The sequence below is a fragment of the Telmatherina bonti genome, assembly GCF_933228915.1.
Source record: "Telmatherina bonti genome assembly, chromosome: 3".
NCBI classification, from domain to species: domain Eukaryota; kingdom Metazoa; phylum Chordata; class Actinopteri; order Atheriniformes; family Telmatherinidae; genus Telmatherina; species Telmatherina bonti.
Window position 1 is genome coordinate 24267203 of NC_136621.1, and position 22631 is coordinate 24289833.

General features: G+C 38.3%; 1 protein-coding gene across 1 annotated transcript in view; it reads right to left on the reverse strand.

The window, feature by feature from the left end:
- Positions 1–1259: 1259 nt before the first annotated feature.
- mad1l1 (mitotic arrest deficient 1 like 1) overlaps positions 1260–22631 on the reverse strand; it is a gene marked incomplete at its 3' end in the record, with an annotated part of 68253 nt that continues 46881 nt past the window's right edge. The window contains exon 18 of the mRNA XM_079264744.1: positions 1260–1409. Within this exon, the coding sequence (XP_079120870.1) occupies positions 1260–1409 (150 nt within the window). The remainder of the gene's footprint in view (positions 1410–22631) is intronic.

The window sequence follows — 22631 nt, forward strand, 5'->3', positions numbered from 1 at the left end:
GCTGTATTAAGTGACCTTTTTCTTGCCTCACTTCCTTTTGTTTCACTTTTTGTGTTCCCTTCTGTCTCTTCAACCCACATTTATGTTTGCTTCATTGCTGACCATTTAAAAAAAAAAAAAATATCGATGCAGTTTTCATATAAGAAAAGAAAAGAAACTAACAGAAGCTTTAACACATCTTTGTAGAAATTTTCCACAAGGCTGTGTTGTTTGGGCACATTGACGCCCAAACAGGTCGGACACAAGTTACACTCTGGAAATGTCAACGGTCCTCAGACAGACAGACAGACAGTCACATCTACAGTTTAAAGCGAACGTGTGTGAAATGTTGCATTCAGCTGGAGCATCTGGAGAAAACTTATGCAAACTTCAGACAGAACGCATTCAAACCAAAGCTGCACTAAAAAAAAAAAATTTGCACTAGCCTGATGTCAAACCATAAAAGTGAATTTAGAAACAAGTTTGGGTTAAAATAATATATATATATATATATATTTTTTTTTTTAAATTTAAAATTAGAGAGGAAAAAAAAGAAACAAACTGGATCACTGTGGGCAGCAGAGCATGCCATACTTTTGGAGACAGTGGAGATTCAAAAATGTGCAATCTGAGTACATGATGCTGTCTGCTGCGATTAAAAACTGGGAAGCTTGAATTTGGATCAATTCAAATATTGATTTTTTTTTCCCCTCTCACAGTCAAACAACAGCATGAATTGCAAATGTGGTGGGATGAAAATTGTATTTACTCCCTTATTGGATTCTCTAATCCAAGTAGAGGAAACACATAAGGACAGTTTACACAAGAACTCAAAAGACATAAAGGCAGGAAATCATATTATATATATATATATATATATATATATATATATATATATATATATATATATATATATATATATATATATATATATGTACATACACGTGTGTGTGTGTGTGTGTGTGTGTGTGTGTGTGTGTGTGTGTGTGTGTGTGTGTGTGTGTGTGTTTAAAAATTAACAGCTGGCTTGGTGATACTCAAAAAGAAATAAATTCCAGACAAAAACACAAACATTTCTTCTCCAAACGGTACAGTTCAAAGTGTTGTTGAGCAAATATTTAGATCATAAACACAGATGCAAAGTTTCTTTCTTAGCCTCTTAAATTTAATCTAAAGTATTTAATCCAAATAGATATCTACTTATCCTCCAAACAGCAGCAATCACCACACAAAGAATAAAAAAGAAACCCAATGCCACGTTAAATCTTTACATGTGAACCTCAGACTGCAGTCTGTCGCCCAAACAGGTCGAGGGTCACAGCAGAGAGGAAGACTGGAATGCTCTTCTGGTGATGCAGATGAAGAGCCACCATCTCTTCCAGTGTTTTGCTGAACTCTGTTTCCATGAGCTGCATGCTTCCATTGGAGCTCTGAATCAAAAGACAAAGCACATTATCAAACAGTTAGACCCCAGTTTCCCACTGCATCCATTTAAAACATAAAACTTTTGAAGTGAAGCCTGATCACTAAAAGTTGTGCTTGTCTCTGGGCAATATTTTTGTGCGTATCAGTGTGTGTTGTGTGTACACAATCACAGCAGGGTGAGGGTGTCTAAATCTGTGTGGATTAATTAAAAGGAATGAGGAGCAGCTCAGGGCGATGGAGTGAAGGAGAAAGGGATGAGGGAAACGGGGGATAAAGTAATTAAAGCAATGCAAGGAGGGAGAACGGCAGCGAGGAGCAGAGTCCCATGACATGCTGGGAAGATATTGAGACATCTGAGAAATGTCCTGCGTCAGTGTGTGTCAGAGATGCACGATGTTTTTATCTGACAAAACGGTGGGCCACGGGAAAACACCAAGGCATGCAACTTAATCAGAATCCAAAACCAGAACTGGTGGAGATGGAATCAGAGAAGGTTACCTGAAAAAAATGTTATTACATAACTTTATTTTGCAACATTGTGCAGCCTCATACCAATAAATGTTCAGCTTTTGTGTGTGATTATGAGCAAAGCAGTAGCTGGAAAAATATATTTTACAATGAGCTTGGTATCATTCAAAAACTGACCAGCATTCAGCTCCAGGACTTTGAAAGGTAGAAATCAGCAATGCACCGTCACAAATCTCTACTGGGTGAGAAGACAGGAATCCTGAACTAATGAAGTTTGCTAGCTGACTGCACAATGCTTAAGTGGGTATGGAAATGTGGTGTAAAAAGTGCTTAAGAGGCACCGACAGAAGAACTCTGTTTCAGTGTTATTTTGCAAATTGTACAAAATTAAACCAACATAGTTCACATGCAAAGACAGCAAGGGGGAAGTTTCACTTCAGAGGACTTCATCCGGTGGAATTTTAATTACACACTAGCTAAGTTATTAATTTCAAATGAAGCATATTCTCTCATAACAGACAATTTTAACAAATCCCTCCTGTTCAGAAAGAAAGTGAAATGTATAATGAATTTATTATGCCATCAGCTGATGATGTTTCCATTTTATTTTTACTTCCCCCTTTTCTACCAGAAAAATTAATTCGTAACATACTTTTAGACAAATGCACAGAGCTGTGGCACTGCCGCTGATACCGAATGAGAGATGGAGATGTTGGCATTGCTTACACACTTACACATTGTTAAACAAGGCTAGGTTGCTAATGGCTTCTGTTGGTATACCGTATGTGAAGTAAGGTTGGTAAATGCAAAGTATGCTGCTTGTGTGAGTACCTCCGTGTTTCTAAGGAGCTCCAGAAGCAACAAATGCTGCTGTTGCTTCGTGAACAACTGTATCAATGAAAAAGTAACACTTGCTGCTTCAGCTTCTTTGATACCCTCCAAACCACCATTCTGCATGAAGTGCGGCTTGTGTGCTAGAGTGTGTGATGTTGGCTGGAGCTGATGGCGGTTGGCAGCTTGTTCCCTGGGTGAGCTGACAGGTACCGCCATTCAGGTTTGTTGAAGGTGGCTAAGGGTTCGTGTTTGCAGCTTGGGGAATGGACACCTGGACTGGGCTAAGTGGGGGAGCAGCGGATAAAAGCTAGGAGTTGGCTTGAACGCTACTTGCTGCCTCATGTTTCCTGCTTGCTCCTTCAGCTCTATCCAGATGGCTAACCTGCTTGGTCAGACTGAGAATTGGCTGACAGCCACTAACGTGTCTCAGCTTGCATCTTCTTGGGGATTTTGCTAGCTTTTTATTTTATCTGTTCCTTACAGCACATTTGCCATGCAATCCCACCCTGCAATACTCTGGAGCGGCTCCTTGAACTCTAAGAACTTCCACTTTTAAATTAGCTGCAGTGGATAATGTAGACACTCGAACTGGGGCTCCATGCCTGGAAAATTTGACCATATATAGGAAATAACGAAACTGTGACGTGAATGTGGCCGTGTAGGCAAAAAAGAAAAACAAACAAACAAACAAAAAGTCACAGCTGAAATGAAATCTGGAAATGTTAGTTTCAAACTTTACCCTTTAAAGTGGAGCTATTACGTGCATTTCAGGCTAATTTATTTTTATTTCTGAGCCCAGAAGGGCTGGGATTGATCGAGTTATTGTCACAAATGGCTTTCTTTACTCCAGACCGACCCTCTCCGTAGGCTGTCAGATCAGCCTGTGGGCAAAACGAGTGGATTGAGACTCTTCCACATTAAGCTCCGCCTCCCGCCACTGCATTACATCGGGGACGTGCACCGCACCTGCTTTCGCCGTCATTGTAAAATCTCATAAACAGAAGGATTAGGCTAATATGAACTCAATAAAAAAAACAAAATACAATGTCAACACATAGCATACAGCCCTACATGTTGGAACCTGAATCAGACCCTGAAAGCAAAGTGGAAAACAGCAACCCACAGCAAGGAATGCAGCAGGATGTCTCTCTTTGGTAAACTCACCAGCCACCGTTGGAAATAACTTTATCCGACGTTTTCCACCCGCCTGATGTATTTGTACATGCCCTTGTTAACCAGTAGAAGGTAACCAATCAGCGAACCTTATCCCCCGGGACGTCACAAGGATTTCCAAGTAGAAAAAACTCTCTAAAACGACGCGTTTTTCATCGCCATGGAAACCGAACGGAGAGAGTGCTGGAACTCAAACTCAAACATGCGTTTAGGTGATAAATAACTGTGCCGTTCACATGTCTGATGAGGATTTAACCCTGTAACACTGTAGAAAGCTCAGAAAACTTGAAATACCATAATAGGACCCCATTAAGGTTACTTACTTGTGGCTTTATCCCGAGTGCGCATCTGCAGCAGTGAAATTTTTGGTCCGCACCAATCTAATGGGTGGGCCCCACTTCAGCCTCAAATATTAATCAGACAGAGACCACACAATTGGCTCTTAAAAAAAAAAAAAAAAAAAAAAAAAAAAAAAGCTTTTTCTTCAGCTGTTTTAGCAATATTTGATCTGAACTAATCAAGGAATAGCCTTAAAAGTCTACGACAATACTGACAGAATCTGGAGTTATATTTTGTAACCAAAATTCTTTGTGGTATAGATGCAGCTTTTTAGGGCTATTTCAAATTGATTAAAAGCAAAAGACAATGTCTAAATGTGCTCTATGCCTCACTAGGTCCATTCAGTACCACAAGACTAAACACATCTACATGCAATAACCCATAAAATCTCAAGGTTCCACTGCTGCATCATGCGTAATGATGCAGCAGAAACAGCCCCTGTGTACACGAACAGCATCAGGGGAGGCTGGAACAATGAAAACATACTTTTAGGAGAATTAATGGGGAAGGTTATGCATTTTATCACTCTAAGCGTGAGTAGCATGAGGAGAAAAGAACCTCTCCAAATGCTAACAGGCAGGAGGAGAAAGCCTATCCATCACTTTGACAAAACACTCAAAACAGAGAGGCTCATAGGGAAACTGGAGATATCTTGCAGATAAAAACGGTTAGAAAAAAAAAAAAGAAGAGGATCGGGAAGCTGGGGTCAACGCAAACAAGAGCGTGTAACCCCTGCTGATTAGTCGGTCCATCCATCTGTCAAGGAAACACACGTCCTACAACTCTGAGGAATGATTTGAAAGCTGGTGCTCTTGTGTTGTTTGTGCTGCCATTGTCATGGAAACAAGCCAGGACAGAAGCACTACTGCCATACAGGAACGGCAGTGGTGTCCGTGGCCACAACTTTGGTGCCTAATTAGAAGAGGATATGTGAGACTGACAGAGTTGAACATCTGGACACCCATTCTTAGAAAGGTGAAAATAATCTGATCGCAGAGGAAGGGCGATGTGTGGCTTCCACACCACTAACCGCACTCGTGGGCTCAGGATGACCCAGAGCAGCCAGTGCACGTGACGGGGAATGTGGGAATGTGCTGCTTTGTCAGCATGACATAATGGCACTTTTTAACTGGCAATATAATGGAAGCCAGCTCACACTGTGTGGGGGACAGATGTGATGCAGCTTTAGCAAAACTGCCTGATCTGACAGCAGACTGAACATCAGGGAAAAGGCGTTCATGTTTGTGTGTGTATGTTGTTTTTTTTTTTTTTTTTTAAATTCACACACCATCTCTATATTCAGACACATCCCCAATAATAAGTGATCACTGGGCTTCCTTGTTGAATCCTGGGACGATTCCTGACCAGAGGTTTGCCTGGAGCACAAGTTGGATTGGAGATGAGCTACTATCCTTCTGAATTTCTCTGCCTTCTCTGACCTCTCCTTCAGATGCTTCAGAAGTGACTGGACATGAGGTCCAAACTGCCTGTCTGGGCTTATGGACGGGTTAGCAAAGCGATGTTGGTCACTGTGGCTGAGATGTGGAGGGGACGCTGGTGGGAACAGTTGGAGTAACAGTTTTCTGGTCTTCAGATTAAAAGAAACATTAAAACCATCAAAGCTGTTCACACGGTCTCAAGAAGCTTCTACATTAACCACAAAACACTGAGCTGAACACTACAGACATGTAACTCAAAGCCTTGTTCTAATCACATAATCTTCCTCTTGACAACTTTCAGTTTCTTTATTTCTCTGCTCACTCTATAGCTCTACCTCCCTGACATCCCAAGTGTGTTCTCTCCCCTGTGTGGCTAGCTGAAAGCTATACCTACCATATCCTCCGGCATGCTACTCCCACCACAGGTGCACAAGCAAACAAGCGCACACAAAACTCTAGAGACTGCTGGGATGTTGGGAGCATGGAACACATACATCAAAGAAACCACGATGACAAGTTGCCATGGAGATCTCTGCGTCTGAAATACTTTCTGAAATACTTTAATGTTGAAGTCTTTCCTCAGAACAGGCAGTGTGTGTGGGGTGTAAGCAAGACTCTGTGGACTATTTAATAAAGCCTAAGGGAGCTGGACCAACTGTGCGGACCCCCACAATCAGCTAGAACGGTTAGGTATGATAACGACATCATTGTCTGAAATATTTCTCAGACACAATATTTGATTTCAAGTCGGCAGATTTGCATGTAAACACACAGGTGACTCAAAAAGGCCACAAACATTTTCATTTTCATATGGTTACAGACACAGACCAAAGGCAGTGATGCACCACATCTGTGATATAGAAAAACAGACACAACAAATAAAAAAAAAAAAAAAAAGCTCCTCACCACTCCCAGAGCGAGTCAAAACAGACTCAAGAACAGTCAGCCATTTCACACCTTCAGTGGTCGGGGGGGGGGGGGGGGGGTGGAAATAGTCAAATAAGAAAAAAAGAGTTTAGATTTGAGACCAGAGAGTTGCTAAGAACCCATCTCTCATGGTCTCACAGCCCAAACCTTGTAGAAATGTGCCACATTAACAGATTTTGAGTAAATGGAGCTGATGAGCAGTTGCTTGAGTTCCCTCTGCCATGTTTAACACATTAGAGAAGATAATGCACAGCATGACCTAAAGAGGGGTCAGGTGAGCGCCAAAATAACATGTAGCTCCAATTGCAAAAAGAGAGCAGTGAAATTCAATGTCAATTTAAGATTTTTTCATGCCGGTAATGTTTGACAGAGACACACACACACATACACACACAAAAAAAAACACTGAAAGTTCCATGAAAATAAGCAACATGGACAAACTTTGTCAACCAAGTTGAATCAGACTTCCTGGTTTTCTTGTAATCTCAGAAAGGCAATGCCAAGACTTCTGAGAGCAAGGCAGGGTGAAGCCACATGCTTCAGACGACCTCATTTGCCTAATCTACTTGGAAACTCAGACCTCGGTGGAACCAATGCAGGTCTAATAATCTTTTAGCTTTTGGGGGAAAAAAAAAAAAAAACAGCCCAGGGCAGCTAAGTTGTGGGTTTTGTTGGCCAGAATGCAACTAGAAAGGGAGCAATTTAATTATAAAACAAGGAAGTGTTACGGGGACTGAAAATCCACTTATGTCAGCAGATTTACTTCAGAATAAATACTTCATACTTTACATCTGACCACAGCAACACTAATATAAAATATTAAATCTGAAGGAAACTAGGGCTTTCATGTAAGCTTACACTGGATTAATAAAACACTTTTAAATGATTGAAATATTAAATGTTTTAAATAATTTATAAGTATTTCAAGTTTGGAGATGTAGACTTTAAATACTTCAAATCCTATTATCGTTGACACATAAATTCGTCCTTGAGTTCAGGATGGAGGCTTTCCATGCGTTAGTGGGCGGTCACACTAGGATAGTCCAGAGGACTGGATTCCATTGAGCAGGGATTTCTAAAAAAAACTTAATACCTTTCTATAGTTTGGTTTGCATTCAAAGTGACCAAAGCGCCTGGTCAACATCACCCAGTTAAAACTGTTCGCTAGGGGGGGCACTAAACCAAACAACTACTGACCTTCGGGTGGGTTCAGGGTGGTAAAACCTGATATGTGCAGGGCTCTGGTCTTGGGGTTCCAAATTTTACTGCGGTGCACAGAACATACATTTTATATATGTTTTATATTCCCTCATACCCAAACAATACTCGGCATCATTAACTTCTTCATGCTCGACTCGGGTTGGCAGACGTCACCCTTTCTTTAGTCACTGGTTAGTCCACATGCAACTGAACCGAGAACCCTGCCTTTTAAGCGAACCAGAGTTCTCTTGTTTGGTCCACACCAGAGTGCAGTTGGTATTCATACTGCACCAAACGAATCAGATTAGCCCTTGAAAGGGACCACAGCCCATTAAAAGCTGACCAAACAGCAGCAGTGTGAACATGCCCTAACCTACAGCTGATGCTGAAGAGAATGTCACAGCATCATCAACAAGGTTGATCAGGCAATATGACATGACTGTTAGAAAAACGATCGAGTTTAATCATGTCAGTCAAAATATAAATGCAATTCATCCAATTGCTGAAGTTCTGTATGGATGGGTAAGTAAGAGCAACTAACCAGCAGCAAAGGCGGTCTCCCTCGTGGAGCCATACTAACCCTTTAATGCATCGTGTCCACTAAAGTGGACCTAACACACTGCCAAGCACAAAAAAAGTATAAAATTTCCTATATACACATATTATCAATTTTACCTCAGTGTTAAAGAGGACAAGAAAATTATAATAGTCAATTATTTTTCTATTACATAAATATGAAAATATTTTATAAATATTTTTATAGAATAGATAAAATACATAAACTAAATAAAAAGTCAAATAATATTAAAGACACAGAAAAGTGTCTATGTACAAGAACTGTAGAGGAAAAATATATTTGGGAAAACAGTAATCTATTACATCTTTCTGGACATGTTAAATCTGCATTACAACTATCACCATTAAAGCAAGACAAATCTTAAATAAATTAAGTTTGTTGCAAGTTTTTCTTTTAACTGGATGATTTTTCAAAACAATTAGGTTCTAGTTAAACAAAACTTCATTAACAAAAACGATCAAAATCAAACTTTTGACAAAAGATTTATTTTTCACATATCTTTTTGTTTGTGAGAGGAAACTTCAAAAATTAATGAAAGGTCAGGAGATATTTCAGATTTATTCAAATACTGACCTTATCAATGCTTATTTGCATATTCACACATTTCTAAAAAATGTTTTAAACAATATCCGACCTTTATAAAAATCAACAAGTTTTTCCCTATATTTGAAGAAGATGAACAGAAACTTAATGCGACCTTATTCTGCCCTGACAAAAACATGCAGAGCGACATTAAGGAAATACCAGTTTTACACGTTTCTTCTGACAGTGTGACATAAACTGTATGCAACAAGAAGGCTTCCACATTTTATAAAATCAGTGGAAGGACTATAAACACAAACTTTTTCTAAAAATGTGAGGACAGACTTCAAGAATGCAGAGGAGATGTTTTATCCTTTTCATCTTTTCATTGTCTATCCAATTAAAGGAAATCAATACTTCCTGACTTGAGATGCAGGGCGGGCCTTTATAGTGACCTCATCCAACCAAGGATCTGCATACTGCCTGAATGACAATCATGCTCCTCTTTGATTGTAAACAGGGTAATAAAAAGGTAAAAGTCAAAGACTGTAGAAAAATGAATGCATGAAAGCCTCTGTTAGCATATTAATGCAAAATGGTAACACTAAATGCTGCTTTTTTCATACAATTTTGCTGAAAATCATTTTGACTTTCACACTCCTGATGTTATGGAAAGTGAACCTGAGAAATGCTGTGAGGAATTTATTATTATTATTATATCTTGCATAATTTCCTATCCAATCACATGCACATGGGAAATACTGCCATTCACCATGAGTGTTTTAGTCACTTCCACAGCATGAGTGAAAGAAGCACGAGAAAGATCAATGGAAAACATGCAGTCAGAATAACTGAGCTCCTTCACTTCAGACTTGTGAAACTAGTTATACTGTACATTCTTGGAAGTTCTTATTGTATGTCATTGTAACCAAATGCAGTTCTAAGCACATGTTATATACAAATGCTTACAATTTGTTATTATTATCATGCTCCAAGCTTTCACCATTTCAACTGAAAACTTTATGTAAGTTATGGCTTGGGCTGGGTGAATCGATCAATCTGAATTTGATGTCTATGATTATTCATTTATATGACAATTAGAACTCCCCCCCCACCCCAAAACACCCTTTTTAGGCTTCCATTGGTCAGAATGATTTCAGCTGATTTCACAGAAATGCAGAATGATATCAACATGGCAACTAGCAAAGGCACCATCTCGTCAATGATAAGGAACTGGCTTGGTTTCCTGACCTCCAACTTGGAGTAACAAAAGGCACATTTCAAAATCTGTTTAAAAGCTGTTGCTACCAAAGGTGGGAGCGCTATGGTTTTATTTCAACACCTGAAACACTCAGCTAAAAACCCTGCAGGCAACATCATGCTTAAAACAGTAGAAGCCTACGAAACCCTGCCAAGAGAAAACCAACCTTACAAGAATAATTTTCACACCGGTCCTGTATGACAAGACTGACGTTTTATTCTCCAAGCTGCCTTACTCTACCTGTAAATCTACTCACGAGAAAGGATTACCAGAGCTGGAGGGTGTGTATTTTTATCTGCCACAATGTACTTGTGTACTGGCAGAATAACGGCGTCTTATACGAGTTGATCACAACTGGGCTCTACAAATCGTCTGCCTTCAAACAACTTACTTTCTCCATAATCACAAGAATCAGGTCATTGCCAGAGAGTTAAAAGATGCTTTGAGCTCCTGGAACGTTAGTAAAGATCAACTCATCAGTATGACAAGATGGTGGCAACATTATCAAAGCTCTGAAGTACACTGGCTAGCCAAATTTCCATGTATTAGACATAAACTACACAACGTCATAGATAAGAGTTCAATCTATATGTTGTATATCTCACTTTGTATGTCATTCATAATCTTATTTTATTTCTCATTTGATATACATTCATGTCTATTTTCACACAGGGAAAATACACACAAAAAGTTAATCCACAAAGCAATTCAAGTAAGCATGAAGCATCATAGACCATGTTAATAAACGACTTATAAATGGTACATGCGCCGTGTGAATCAATATATGTATGTGGATGTAAAAGTGTGTTTGTGTGGCTACATTTGTTAAAAGAGAAAAAAAAAGTTTTGACATATTGACCAGTATGTTAAACATAGCTCATATCAGTAAAACTGATGCATTTGTGTTTTTATTAGACAGAAAATAGTGTAAAGGAACTACAGACTGAACAAGCCATTGGGGTTTTAAAAAAGGCTATTGCTGCCTTTTTCCTGTAGTTGGAAAAGAAGGATAGAAAAGAATGAGTTACAGGGAAAGCTTGGTCCACCCGCTCATTCGCTGATAACAGAGTCTACAACTACATGGGGTTCATGCCAAAAAAAAACATTACAAAGATTTCTGGAATTGGAGAAGGCAGTAGCTTGTGTTCTGGATTCAGGCAAGAAAAGCTGGCATTTTGTGTCCACTTGGCAAGACATTGACGTTTCAAGGTCTGAAAATGAGGCTGTTTAAAGTACTTGAAGACTTGACTGATGCCCCGTCTGGTGAGGCATCATTGTTTTTGTGTAAAATTGGTGCTCAATTTGTTCTAAACTAGTCTCCTACAGCCAGTGGAGGAAGATACTGAGTCCACAAAACAATTCAAAAGACAAAAAGCCTACAATTGTACCTTATATACATAGAGTGACCATGTGAAAAATAAACTCTTTGATATTGCCTCACTGGACCCCAGATATGGCCTCTTTGATGGACCCCAGATTCCAGACAACATACATACCCCCTTGTGATGGGAAAATCTTGTCATTTCAATACTGTTAGCCTCTGCATAGGACAGATGGTCAGACTAGCTTGAGCAGGTTGTACTGGTTGTAGAAGTTCTTATCTTCTGCTCCAAAGTATTTGTGGAATGACACTATAACCCCGTTGCAGGGAAGTGTCATTGTAAACCTCACTCTTGGGGTCCTACACCAAGAACTGACATAATATTGTTCACAGATGGGGTTTGTGAAAGGAATGTATATAAGTATGTCTTTCCAAGCTGAGTGTTAGTTCACCTCGTCCACTGGCTGAGGCCACTCTGTCTGCTGACTTGGGTGAACTCCTTGTAAGTAAAACTTTTGTGCTTTCTCACTGATCTGTTGTTCATTCAGATGTTCAGACAAGGTGCAATGCATTAAAAAAGAGGTCTCACTGAAATGATGCCTGTTCACCTCAACAACTGTCTGGTCCAGTTGTGCAAGTCTACAGAAAAAAGAATGGGTTCCACCCATTAAGAAAATGATTTTGGCTCCCTTCTTCATAATAAATGTGTGGCATCTCCTCAACAGTCGCAGCCTGTGGAACAAGAGAGCTGGCAACCTACCTATTGACCCCTTAGGCAGACCCAGACACCGATCCACTTCAGTGGTAGAAGCACCACAAACTAAACTTTCCAAGGCTCAGTAGACTGGTCAAGTAATATCTTTCTGTCCTTTCAATACGTGCTCCATCAGAGAGTTTTCTGTTTGAAGGGGGCATAGTTACATGCCAGAGCATACGGAAAGCCAGATGCGGTGGACAGAGTTGTCTTCTTTGCCAATAATGTGTAATTTTAAAAAAGGACAAAATAGACATAAACTATGTACCAATGCAGAAATGCATGTTGGAAACATGACTGTTTTTTCTGTTTACATATTCAGAGTTCTTCGTATAATGTTTTGTATAAAACTTTGTTTTGCAATATTTCAGCCCCAAAATAGGAAACTTTTTCTTTTTTTGTTCTTTGGTAATTGTCAAAATACTCTTCAGTTAATCTGAAGATGCACAAGTCAACTAAAGTCTACTTTCAGATGTATACACAAAAGTTACAAACTAGATAACACTGGACTACTAGAATTCAGGTCAACTCCCAGACTGTAATCCGTTTTACTTTAAAACAATTTTTGCAACTTGTAATTTCATTTTAGGAAAAGGAAAGGGGAAAAGAGTTATATATTATAAAAGTTATATATTATAAAACTATATGAGAATTATATGTGATATTGCTTCGCCCTAGTTACGGTGCTACAAGATAAAATCCATCAGAACAGCAGCAACAACAACAAAACTCAATTTAAGAGGAAGCTCCTGCTTTGGTTATGTATATTTAAATTTTTGGTTTACAAAAGCTTTTTCTTTTTTATTTACTTTATGATCGTCTCCCCACTTTTTTTACACAGGCCTTTACATACCAATAACATTGGTAGGAAGATAATGAAGACACCTTTGTTCGTTTTCTGGACTTTGCTTCATCACACTGGTCTTTGCAAAAGAGTTGTGCTCGGATGTGACAGATGGCTCTATATTGAGGTGATGACATGCAGTTCACAGATCTGTCCACCTCTGTCTCTGCAATCCAGCACTAATGAAGAAACTTATCTATTCCATTTCTCACACTTCAACTCTATTTCCATTTACTGCACAAAACGCAATATTATTCACTTCATAGGATAGAAAGAGTAATTAATTAATTTTTTCCATTTATTGTTGTTTTCAACTTTGTCCATTGTAATATTTTACGTCCCCTGACTCTGATCTCTTCAGTCCATACACAGAACTAAAAAAAAAAAAAAACCCCAAGCCAACAACTGTCCAACTAAAAGCATTTTCATCAGTAATGTGCAGTTCCACCTAATGGAGAAGCTGCTGATTGGTGGCTGTGGGGAAACAGAAGGCAAATTAACTGAATAATCAGAAATATGTAGATGAATAGCTTTCCATTTAAATGCAGATTTTGGCATTTTTCTAAATTTCACAGCAGGATGTCAGGGAGAGAAAGGAAGGGGAGACGTGTTAAATGGCAAAGAGCTTCCTCCAAATATAATTAAATCAGGAGCAAACATATCCATATTTATATTCTAATCAGCTTTTTGCTCACTGATCTTACTGCATTGTTCATATGTATGAGCAATAAATAACTGATGACTACAAACTATTTTGTCAGCGGTACGATAAACACCTTCACTGAGCAACTGATTAACCTGATTCTAAGTAGCATAAATGCATAAAACATGGGAGCAGTTATAGTTGTTACCACCTTGAAACCCTAAAACCTAACACATTCACATGGTAAAAGGACAAACTTTTTTTTTTTTTTTGCCTTTCCTTTTACTTTCAGACTTTGGACCACATCTGTAAAACCCAAAGCAATTCTTGAACTTGACCATAGTTCACATATTGCTGTTCATATCTGATAATCATTTTGTATATTTTATAATCTCAGCCTGAGACAGAGAAGGGGACCAAAACAGACGTAAACAATCACAAACAACCAGGGTGAGAACACTGATCGATTGGTAAATCGAGAGCTTTGCCTTCTAGTTCAGCTCCTTCTTCATCACCACAGACCGGCAGAGAATCCGCATTACTGCAGACATCAAACCAATCTTCCTGCCCATCTCATGTTCTATCCTTCCCTCACCCATAAACAAGACCGCAAGATATTTGAACTCCCCCACTTGGGGCAGGACCTCACTCCTGACCCGGAGTCAACATCAGGAGGGGACAATCCACCCTATTTTGGCTTCAAAATAGAAATAAAATTTAAAAAAAAAAAACCCAAAAAAAACCCAAAAACAGTTTTTATGAGATGTTGATTATTTATTATGTTCCCAAGGTATTATGAAGAAAAGGACACTTTTGTAATTAAATACACTTAGTGTACTTTTTAGGAAAGGGTGAAGTCTCTTAGTTTTGTATTTTTTATGCAACAGTGAGCAGTTTGAGAAGACCATAGCTGCACGAGTTAATAGAGCTTTAAAATAATGCAATTTATTCTAAACTTGTCATGTATTTTGTAATATTTATTTATATTTTCATCCTATAAGTTATGATGGTTTTGTGGTGTTCTGACTTTGATATATTAAAAAAGGTTTTTTTTTCCCCCTCTGCATATTATCAAAAACCGTATCTAGTGTTGAGTATCATCCATTGGTATCGAGTTTGAAAATTTAGTATTGTGACAATCCTAATTCTTTCTGCTCATATCAAAAAGCCTTGATTTTGTGACATTCCTGAGGTCAGTTGGACCATAGTGTTTTGTTAGTGGGACACTTTGTTCACAATAATCTGTGAACTCCTCTGCTTGACGTTAAGGATGTGTGGTGCCCTTCAGGCTACAAGAAACCATGGTGATCGGGATTGTTTATTCAGGGGAACTTCAACCCGCAAAACATCTAAAGATGGACCTCTGTTATATAAAAGGGGCCAGACAGTCTCTGGTACGTAATCTTGAATAAGAATATATCATATATTAGAGTAAAAAACTGATTACCACAACCACTGACATTTTCCTCAATAGAGCTTAAAAGACGCTCTTGTCACCTTCTCAAATCAGAACCCCTCCAGAGTTCAGTCTGATTAGACTTGTCCACAGTTTCTCCAGCTGCAATCGTAACTATGTTATTCTTCTGTCATTCACCAGGTTAATCATTTGCCCTATTCTAATAAACCTTCCTAATCTTTTTCCATCTCATCCAGACTAATAATTTCTTCCACAACAACTGTAACATGCTAAGGAGAAAAAACTTTTTCTTGAAAAAGCTCATGTCTCCAGTATGCCCAGTCTGTTTTAACATTTAGCTAAGGGCAACTTGAAGTTACTGGGCGGAACATGATGTATCTGTATTTAATCAACTTTGTATATATAAATATTATATACACATCAGTTGAAAAATGATTAAATGTTTCTTTTTTTGAAAGAGCAAATTGAAAGAGAGTGGTTAATAAATAACAAAAACCCCAAAATAATGAGAACATTTGAATATTTAAAAATGTCTGCTAAATGCTGCAGAAGGGGAAGCATACTAATCAGCTGCTTGTATCATTTTGCAGGGTAGGCAGTTCACAATGTGAATATTAAAATTATGAGGAACAGTTTTAATTACGGTTAACTGAGCTGTAAACTACGTGGCTGAGTTTTGTTTGTAAAACCCAGACTGTTTAAAATGTAAATATAAGTTTTCTCTGATTGTTGAAATTTGAAATGCATCTTTAGTATTAGTGTGAATGATTTCCTGACAATGTCATTCCTGCGATCTGCAACAAGTCGTACGGTGTATACCATCACTATCCCCTCATCAATTGGAAAAAGCTGTTAAGCCTCTGATTAGCACAAAGGGTGTATAAACGATGAATGGATTTCTACAAGTATTTTCGAATGTTTTGTGAGTGACACACTCTACTTGTCACTCCCTGTTGAGTTAATGCTACACATAGAAAACAAAGAATATCTGTAGGAATTAAATTTGAACTAACTTTTGCTCTTTACATGATGGTTCTATGTGCACATCCTGCATCACTGATGCATTAAAATCCAAAAGGACGCAGTAAACTCAGTATCGCATCCCAGGACTCACCTCATTCTTTCCATAAAAGACGATACATTGTGAAGAACACCTTGTGTCTAAAATCACAGTAACTAGCAAGAGAACCATTATTGTTAGTGCTTCTGGAAGATTGTTTATGCCAAAGCCAAACTGTGTTTTATCATAGGGTCCAAATGAAGCACAGTGTTCTGTACAATCACAACAGAACAACATCTCTTCTGGACAAGCTGAGTACCAGTTTGAGATGTCACAACTAATTGGTAGGTATGTAGTTGTCTGCAAGAGAGTAAGTGCACACCGCTATGAAGATGACATTTACTTCACACACACTATAGCAAACTGTAATGCACGGGCAAGCCTGCAAAGTATGATACACCAGTGAACTGAAGCCACATTTTCAGTTTCAATCCATCAATTCTTTTCAGCCAATACTTAATTTTTGGACTTCACTAATGAGCTAAACTCAGAACAGCTTTGCTTGGCTTGGAAATATTCATGTGCAGTTGTGATGTTATGAAGTTACCATGGAGACAGAGGACATATGCCCAGAACATTGACCAGAGGAGCTAGTGACACCAACAAGTATGGGCATGGAAAAACAAAAACAAACACACAAACAAACACACACACACACACACACACACACACACACACACACACACACACACACACACACACACACACACACACACACACACACACACACACAAACACCCTGAGGGCAACCAGGACAGAAAACTGTCAGGAGAAATCAGAATCAACATGCCCCTCTCTCTAAGGGATTTCAACTCCAGCATGTCTCTTTGAAGGTTTGAGTATACAAAATCCACTTAAAAAGGAAATTAATTTATCCCATCATGTATTCAAGCTTAATGTTTGCTGTTCAATTCAATTCAATTCAACTTTATTTATATAGCGTCAAATCACGGCAATGCCATCTCAAGACGCTTTACAGACAGAGGGGAAAACATAATGAAGGCCAATTCATAACAGCCTATATAAGGAAACCAACAGATTGAGTTGAGTCCAACTCAATCTCCCATCCTGAGCAAGCACACTGGCAACAGTGGGAAGGAAAAAACTCCCTTTTAACAGGAAGGAAACCTCCGGCAGAACCCAGCTCAGGACAGGCAGCCATCTGCCTCTGCTGTGTGGGGGGAAGAGGACAGAAAGACAACAGACAACAGGAACTGCTACTCCCGGCCAGGGAGACCTGCTGAGGCAGGAGACATACATGTTAATGATGCAACACTGTTATGGGGGGGGGGGGGTAAAAGAAAGAGATAAAGAGAAAAAGAAAGAAGCTCAGTGTATCAGGAAATGTCCCTCAGCAGTCTAAACCTATAGCAGCATAACTAAGGGATGCTAACCATCCCTAGCTATAGGACTTATCAAAAAGATAAGTCTTCAGCCTAGTCTTAAAGGTGGGGAGGGTGTCTGCTTCCCTAACACTAACTGGGAGCTTATTCCATAAGAGAGGGGCCTGATAACCAAAGGCTCTGCCTCCTGCTCGGCTCTTTGAGACTCTAGGAACCACAAGTAAGCCTTCAGTCTGCGAACGAAGTACTCTACTTGGTATATAAGGAACAATGAGGTCTTTGATATATAGTGGTGCCTGGTTGTGGAGGGCTTTATATGTAAGGAGAAGGATTTTAAATTCTATTCTAGATTCAACAGGCAGCCAATGAAGAGAGGCTAAAACTGGAGAAATATGATCTCTCATGCTGGTTCTGGTCAGGACTCTGGCTGCAGAATTCTGGATCAGCTGAAGGCTTTTCAGGGCATATTTAGGACAGCCCAGTAATAGAGAGTTACAGTAATCTAGTCTCGAAGTAACAAAAGCGTGAACCAGTTTTTCTGCATCACTCCGAGACAGAATGTCCCTAATTTTGGCTATATTACGTAAATGAAAGAAGGCTGTTTTAGTAACCTGCTTAATATGTGGGCCAAAGGACAGGTCAGGGTCAAATATTACTCCAAGGTTTCTCACTGTAGCACTGGAAGCTAAAGTAATGCCATCCAGGTTCATTACAAAACCGGAAAATTTAGCTCTGAGTTTTTCAGATCCAACGAGAATTACTTCAGTCTTATCTGAGTTTAAGAGGAGAAAATTTCTAGACATCCAAGTCTTTATGTCTATGAGACAATTTTGTAGCCTATTGGGCTGATTTGTTTCATCTGGTTTAAAGGATAAGTATAGTTGAGTATCATCTGCATAACAATGAAAGTTTATTCCATGCTGTCTAATAATTTTGCCTAAAGGGAGCATATATAGCGTGAAGAGTATTGGTCCAAGTACAGAACCTTGAGGAACTCCATGACTTACTGTAGTTTGGGAGGAGGACTTGTCATTTACATGAACAAACTGAAGTCTATCAGATAAATATGATTTAAACCAGCTTAACGCTGTACCTGTAATTCCAATCACCTGTTCTAGTCTTTGTAACAGAATGTTATGATCGATTGTATCAAATGCAGCACTAAGATCAAGCAAGATAAGTACGGACACAAGTCCTTTGTCTGAGGCCATAAGAAGGTCATTAGTAACTTTCACCAATGCTGTCTCAGTACTATGATGAGCTCTAAATCCTGACTGAAACTCCTCGCATAAATTATTTCTGCTCAGGTGGGCATGTAGCTGAGCTGAAACTATTTTCTCCAGAATTTTGGACATAAACGGGAGGTTAGATATAGGTCTATAATTTGCTATCACCTCTGGATCCAGATATTGCTTTTTAAGTAAAGGCTTGATTACAGCAGTTTTAAATGATTGTGGTACATATCCTGTCACTAAAGACATATTGATAAGATTTAGTAGTGATGTATTAATTAAAGGGAAAATGTCCTTAAAGAGGCTCGTTGGGAGAGGGTCTAAGATACAGGTGGATGGTTTAGATGAAGCTATTATTTTAGTTAATTCAGAGGGTTGGACAGGACAGAAACTATTTAGACACAAGTCAGATCCTGGTTCTAAGGATGCTTCGGAGACCACAACAGGCTCAACATTATAGGTAGAAGGAAGAGTATTGTGAATTTGATCTCTAATAGTATTAATTTTATTCCTGAAAAAATACATGAAATCATCACAGCTAAGTGAGAAAGGAATACATGGCTCCACAGCGCTCTGGCTCCTAGTAAGCCTAGCTACAGTGCTGAAAAGAAACCGAGGGTTGTTTTTGTTTTCCTCTATCAATGATGAATAATAAGCTGTTCTTGCCATACGTAAGGCTTTTTTGTATACGATTAAACTTTCTTTCCAGGTTAAGTGAGACTCCTCTAGTCCTGATGAACGCCATCTGTTTTCCAAACGCCTTGATGCCTGTTTTAGAGCTCGAAGCTGGGAATTAAACCAGGGAGCCTTCATAATCTTACCTAATTTCTTCTTCTTTAGGGGAGCAACATTATCCAAGGTTGTACACATTGAAGCTGTTATAGTATCAGCATGTTGATCAATCTGAGCAGGAGTAAGGCTTAAAGGTGCTTATTAGTGCTTTGTTCAGGTTTCTCTTCATTGCATGTTTATCTTACAGGGTGTTTTGTTTCAGTCAGTGAGCAAAGTGAAAATTCAATCCCAGTTAAACCTTACTGGCCCACTTGCCTTAACATTTTAGATTTTCATTTTCATTGCTCTGCCTTAAACACATGAACACGGGCACATGTATGTGTGGTTCTAAAACACAAAAATTACATCTGGAACCCATTCTTAACATATTTTAACTCAAAACCCAGTGCCTGGGCCTGCTATTATTGATTTTCAATGTCAATCTAAGCAGTTATGTGTCATATAAATCAAAAGTAAAGCATGAATATTTCTCATTAGTGGTGATAGTATTTCTCACTTTTATATATTTGATATAAATATGGGATTAATATATGATATTTGAATATAGTGTATAGAAAAGGCAAGTTTATTTATAGCACACTTTATGTATAAGATAATTCAAAATGCTTTACATTTTCATTAAGAAAATTACAGCAAAGTGCAGAAAGCATTGAAAAAGCTAAAATAAAGTAGATAAAAGAAATTAAATAAACATTACAGTGTTGGGAATTAACAGTTGGTTGAATAAATTAAATAAGGCAACAAACAGAATTTTTTTAAATTTTGAAATAAAGCAACTGAGAGCGTCAGCAAACATGCAATTTTCTGGAAAGTTGTTTCGCATGAGGAGCATAGAAGCAGACGCTGCCTCTCCATGTTTAATTCTGATTCTGGAAACTGAAAGTGGTTTAGACCCTGATTTGACCTGAGGGATCTGATTGGTTCATAACAAACCAAAAGTTTCTCATCGTATTTTGGCCCAAACCTTTCAGTGATTTACTGAAAGCATGATTTTGAAGTCAATTCTTTGAAAAACAAAAAACTAATGTAAAGATCTGAGGACTTGAATGGCTTACAGCGTGTCTTACACACACTCAAGCACATGCTCCTGGGAATACACACATTTTGTGGTGTTAATTCCCAACAGACTGATAAAACAGTGACAGATCATTAACGCAGGACAGTCTTCATGAGCACGACTTTATTAACTGTCTTCATCCTTCTCTCATCCTCACACACAGTTATTTTTCTTTTTCAAAATGGTACCTTGTCTTTGCTTCGGCAATGTTGAGATATCATCTACTATCCACCAGTCTTTCATACATTTTTATTTCCTTCCATCTCCCTTCTGGTGAGAGTCTTGACAGTTAATTGGGACTATGTTTTAATGAGTTGGACCTGAGATTCTATCTTTTCCTTTCATTAGGGAGACAGACGAGAAAGTGTCAAGTAAGTTAAGAAAGAGTGAGAAAGAGCAAAGTAAGGGAAAAAAAGAAAAAAAAAAAGTTTGGAGACGTTTTTACTCTGCTGCAGAGAACACAGATCTATGCATATGCTTGTTTCTTCGTTAATGAGCTAATCAATATCTGAGGTGTGTGAGCCCAGCAGTGGGTCTGCTTGGGAAGATTACCGACAGAGACGAAAACTTTCAAGACGTGTTTGTTTTAAATTTTGTGGAGTCAACTGAAGTTAAAAATGTTGTTTGAAACACACCTTTATATGACAGAGCCATGTGAGGATAAATATGAAATAATCTTTGGCTAATACCTTATGAAAATTTATTCATAAAAATGGGTTACAATAAAACTATCTTTTCATTTTCATCTATAACCCACATCACAAATATCATCACAGTTTTAAGGCCTTTTCACTCGACTTTTAGCCATTACTGATTTATCTTCATCACACATCAAGCTCAGATACTACGTCAGATAAAACAACACTGCTGAAAACATAACCTCCGCCATGGTGAATATGAATATTAGTTCAAGCCTCTGAAATCCAGTAAAAACATAACCTATAGGAGGTTGTGTTTTTATCGGTGTTTATCTGTTTGTTTGTGTTCAAGATGACTCAAAAACCTATGGACGGATTTTCATGAAATTTTCAGGAATTGTTGGAAATGTGAAAAGGGAAGATTTAACTTTGGTCGTGATTCGAATCACTGTTTGTATCCAGGATATTGAAAGAATCTTTAACGTTGTGACATAGGGTCATTTCCAACATTTGTGCACATAAGTCCAATGAAAATGATTGGAGCAAAAAAAAATACAGGACAAGCTACCAACAGGTTGTAAAATATATCAAAGACTGATCCAGGTAAAAAGAATCACTCCGGATGATATGATCAAGAATATGAAAAAAATAGGGGCCTTTGTAATTTTCATCATAGAAAGACCACAAATAATTACAATATGGGGAGAACTGTGGCTCTTGGCAGAGGTTTGTGCTCTCTGAGCGCTTTAATAGTTTAATAGGATTTATTCATTAATAATTATAATAATATTACTTTGATTATGTTATCAAATTTTTAAAAGTAAAACACCACAATATTATTTTCCCTGAAATGCTTTAAATTTTTAAGATTCTTTGATCTGCTGACTGGTAAAATTTGGTGACATCTGAGGAAACCACTGAATTTCTTGCTTGAGAACATTAGAGACTGACCACCATACAATTACAAAATTACAGTTTCATGATAGTGTCATAAATTAAAATAAGAAAAGTTAGGATTTTAAATGAGACATTTTAGGCAGTTTGGGGGATTTGTTTGCTGTGAGAGGAGAATTTTTCCAGTGGTGTGAACTTCATAAATACCTGAAACACACGAAAGCGGAGTGAAAAAAAACACATCTTAATAAAAGATCTTTTTACATTGAAATAGACAGGTTGGAAGATTTGTAACAACCTGTTTAACTGCTCTGAAAAGCAGATCACATGTCGCATTGTTTCCGCTTAGAATAGAAAAAGAAATCTTCAACCAAGATGTAAATGGTCAATGTTTGTAGCAATCCAGTGTGTTTGCCAAAACTTTACAGGTACATTTGCATACTTTTTTATTCACAAAATTTAAATACACAAGCAGTGATTCCTTCTCTTTTG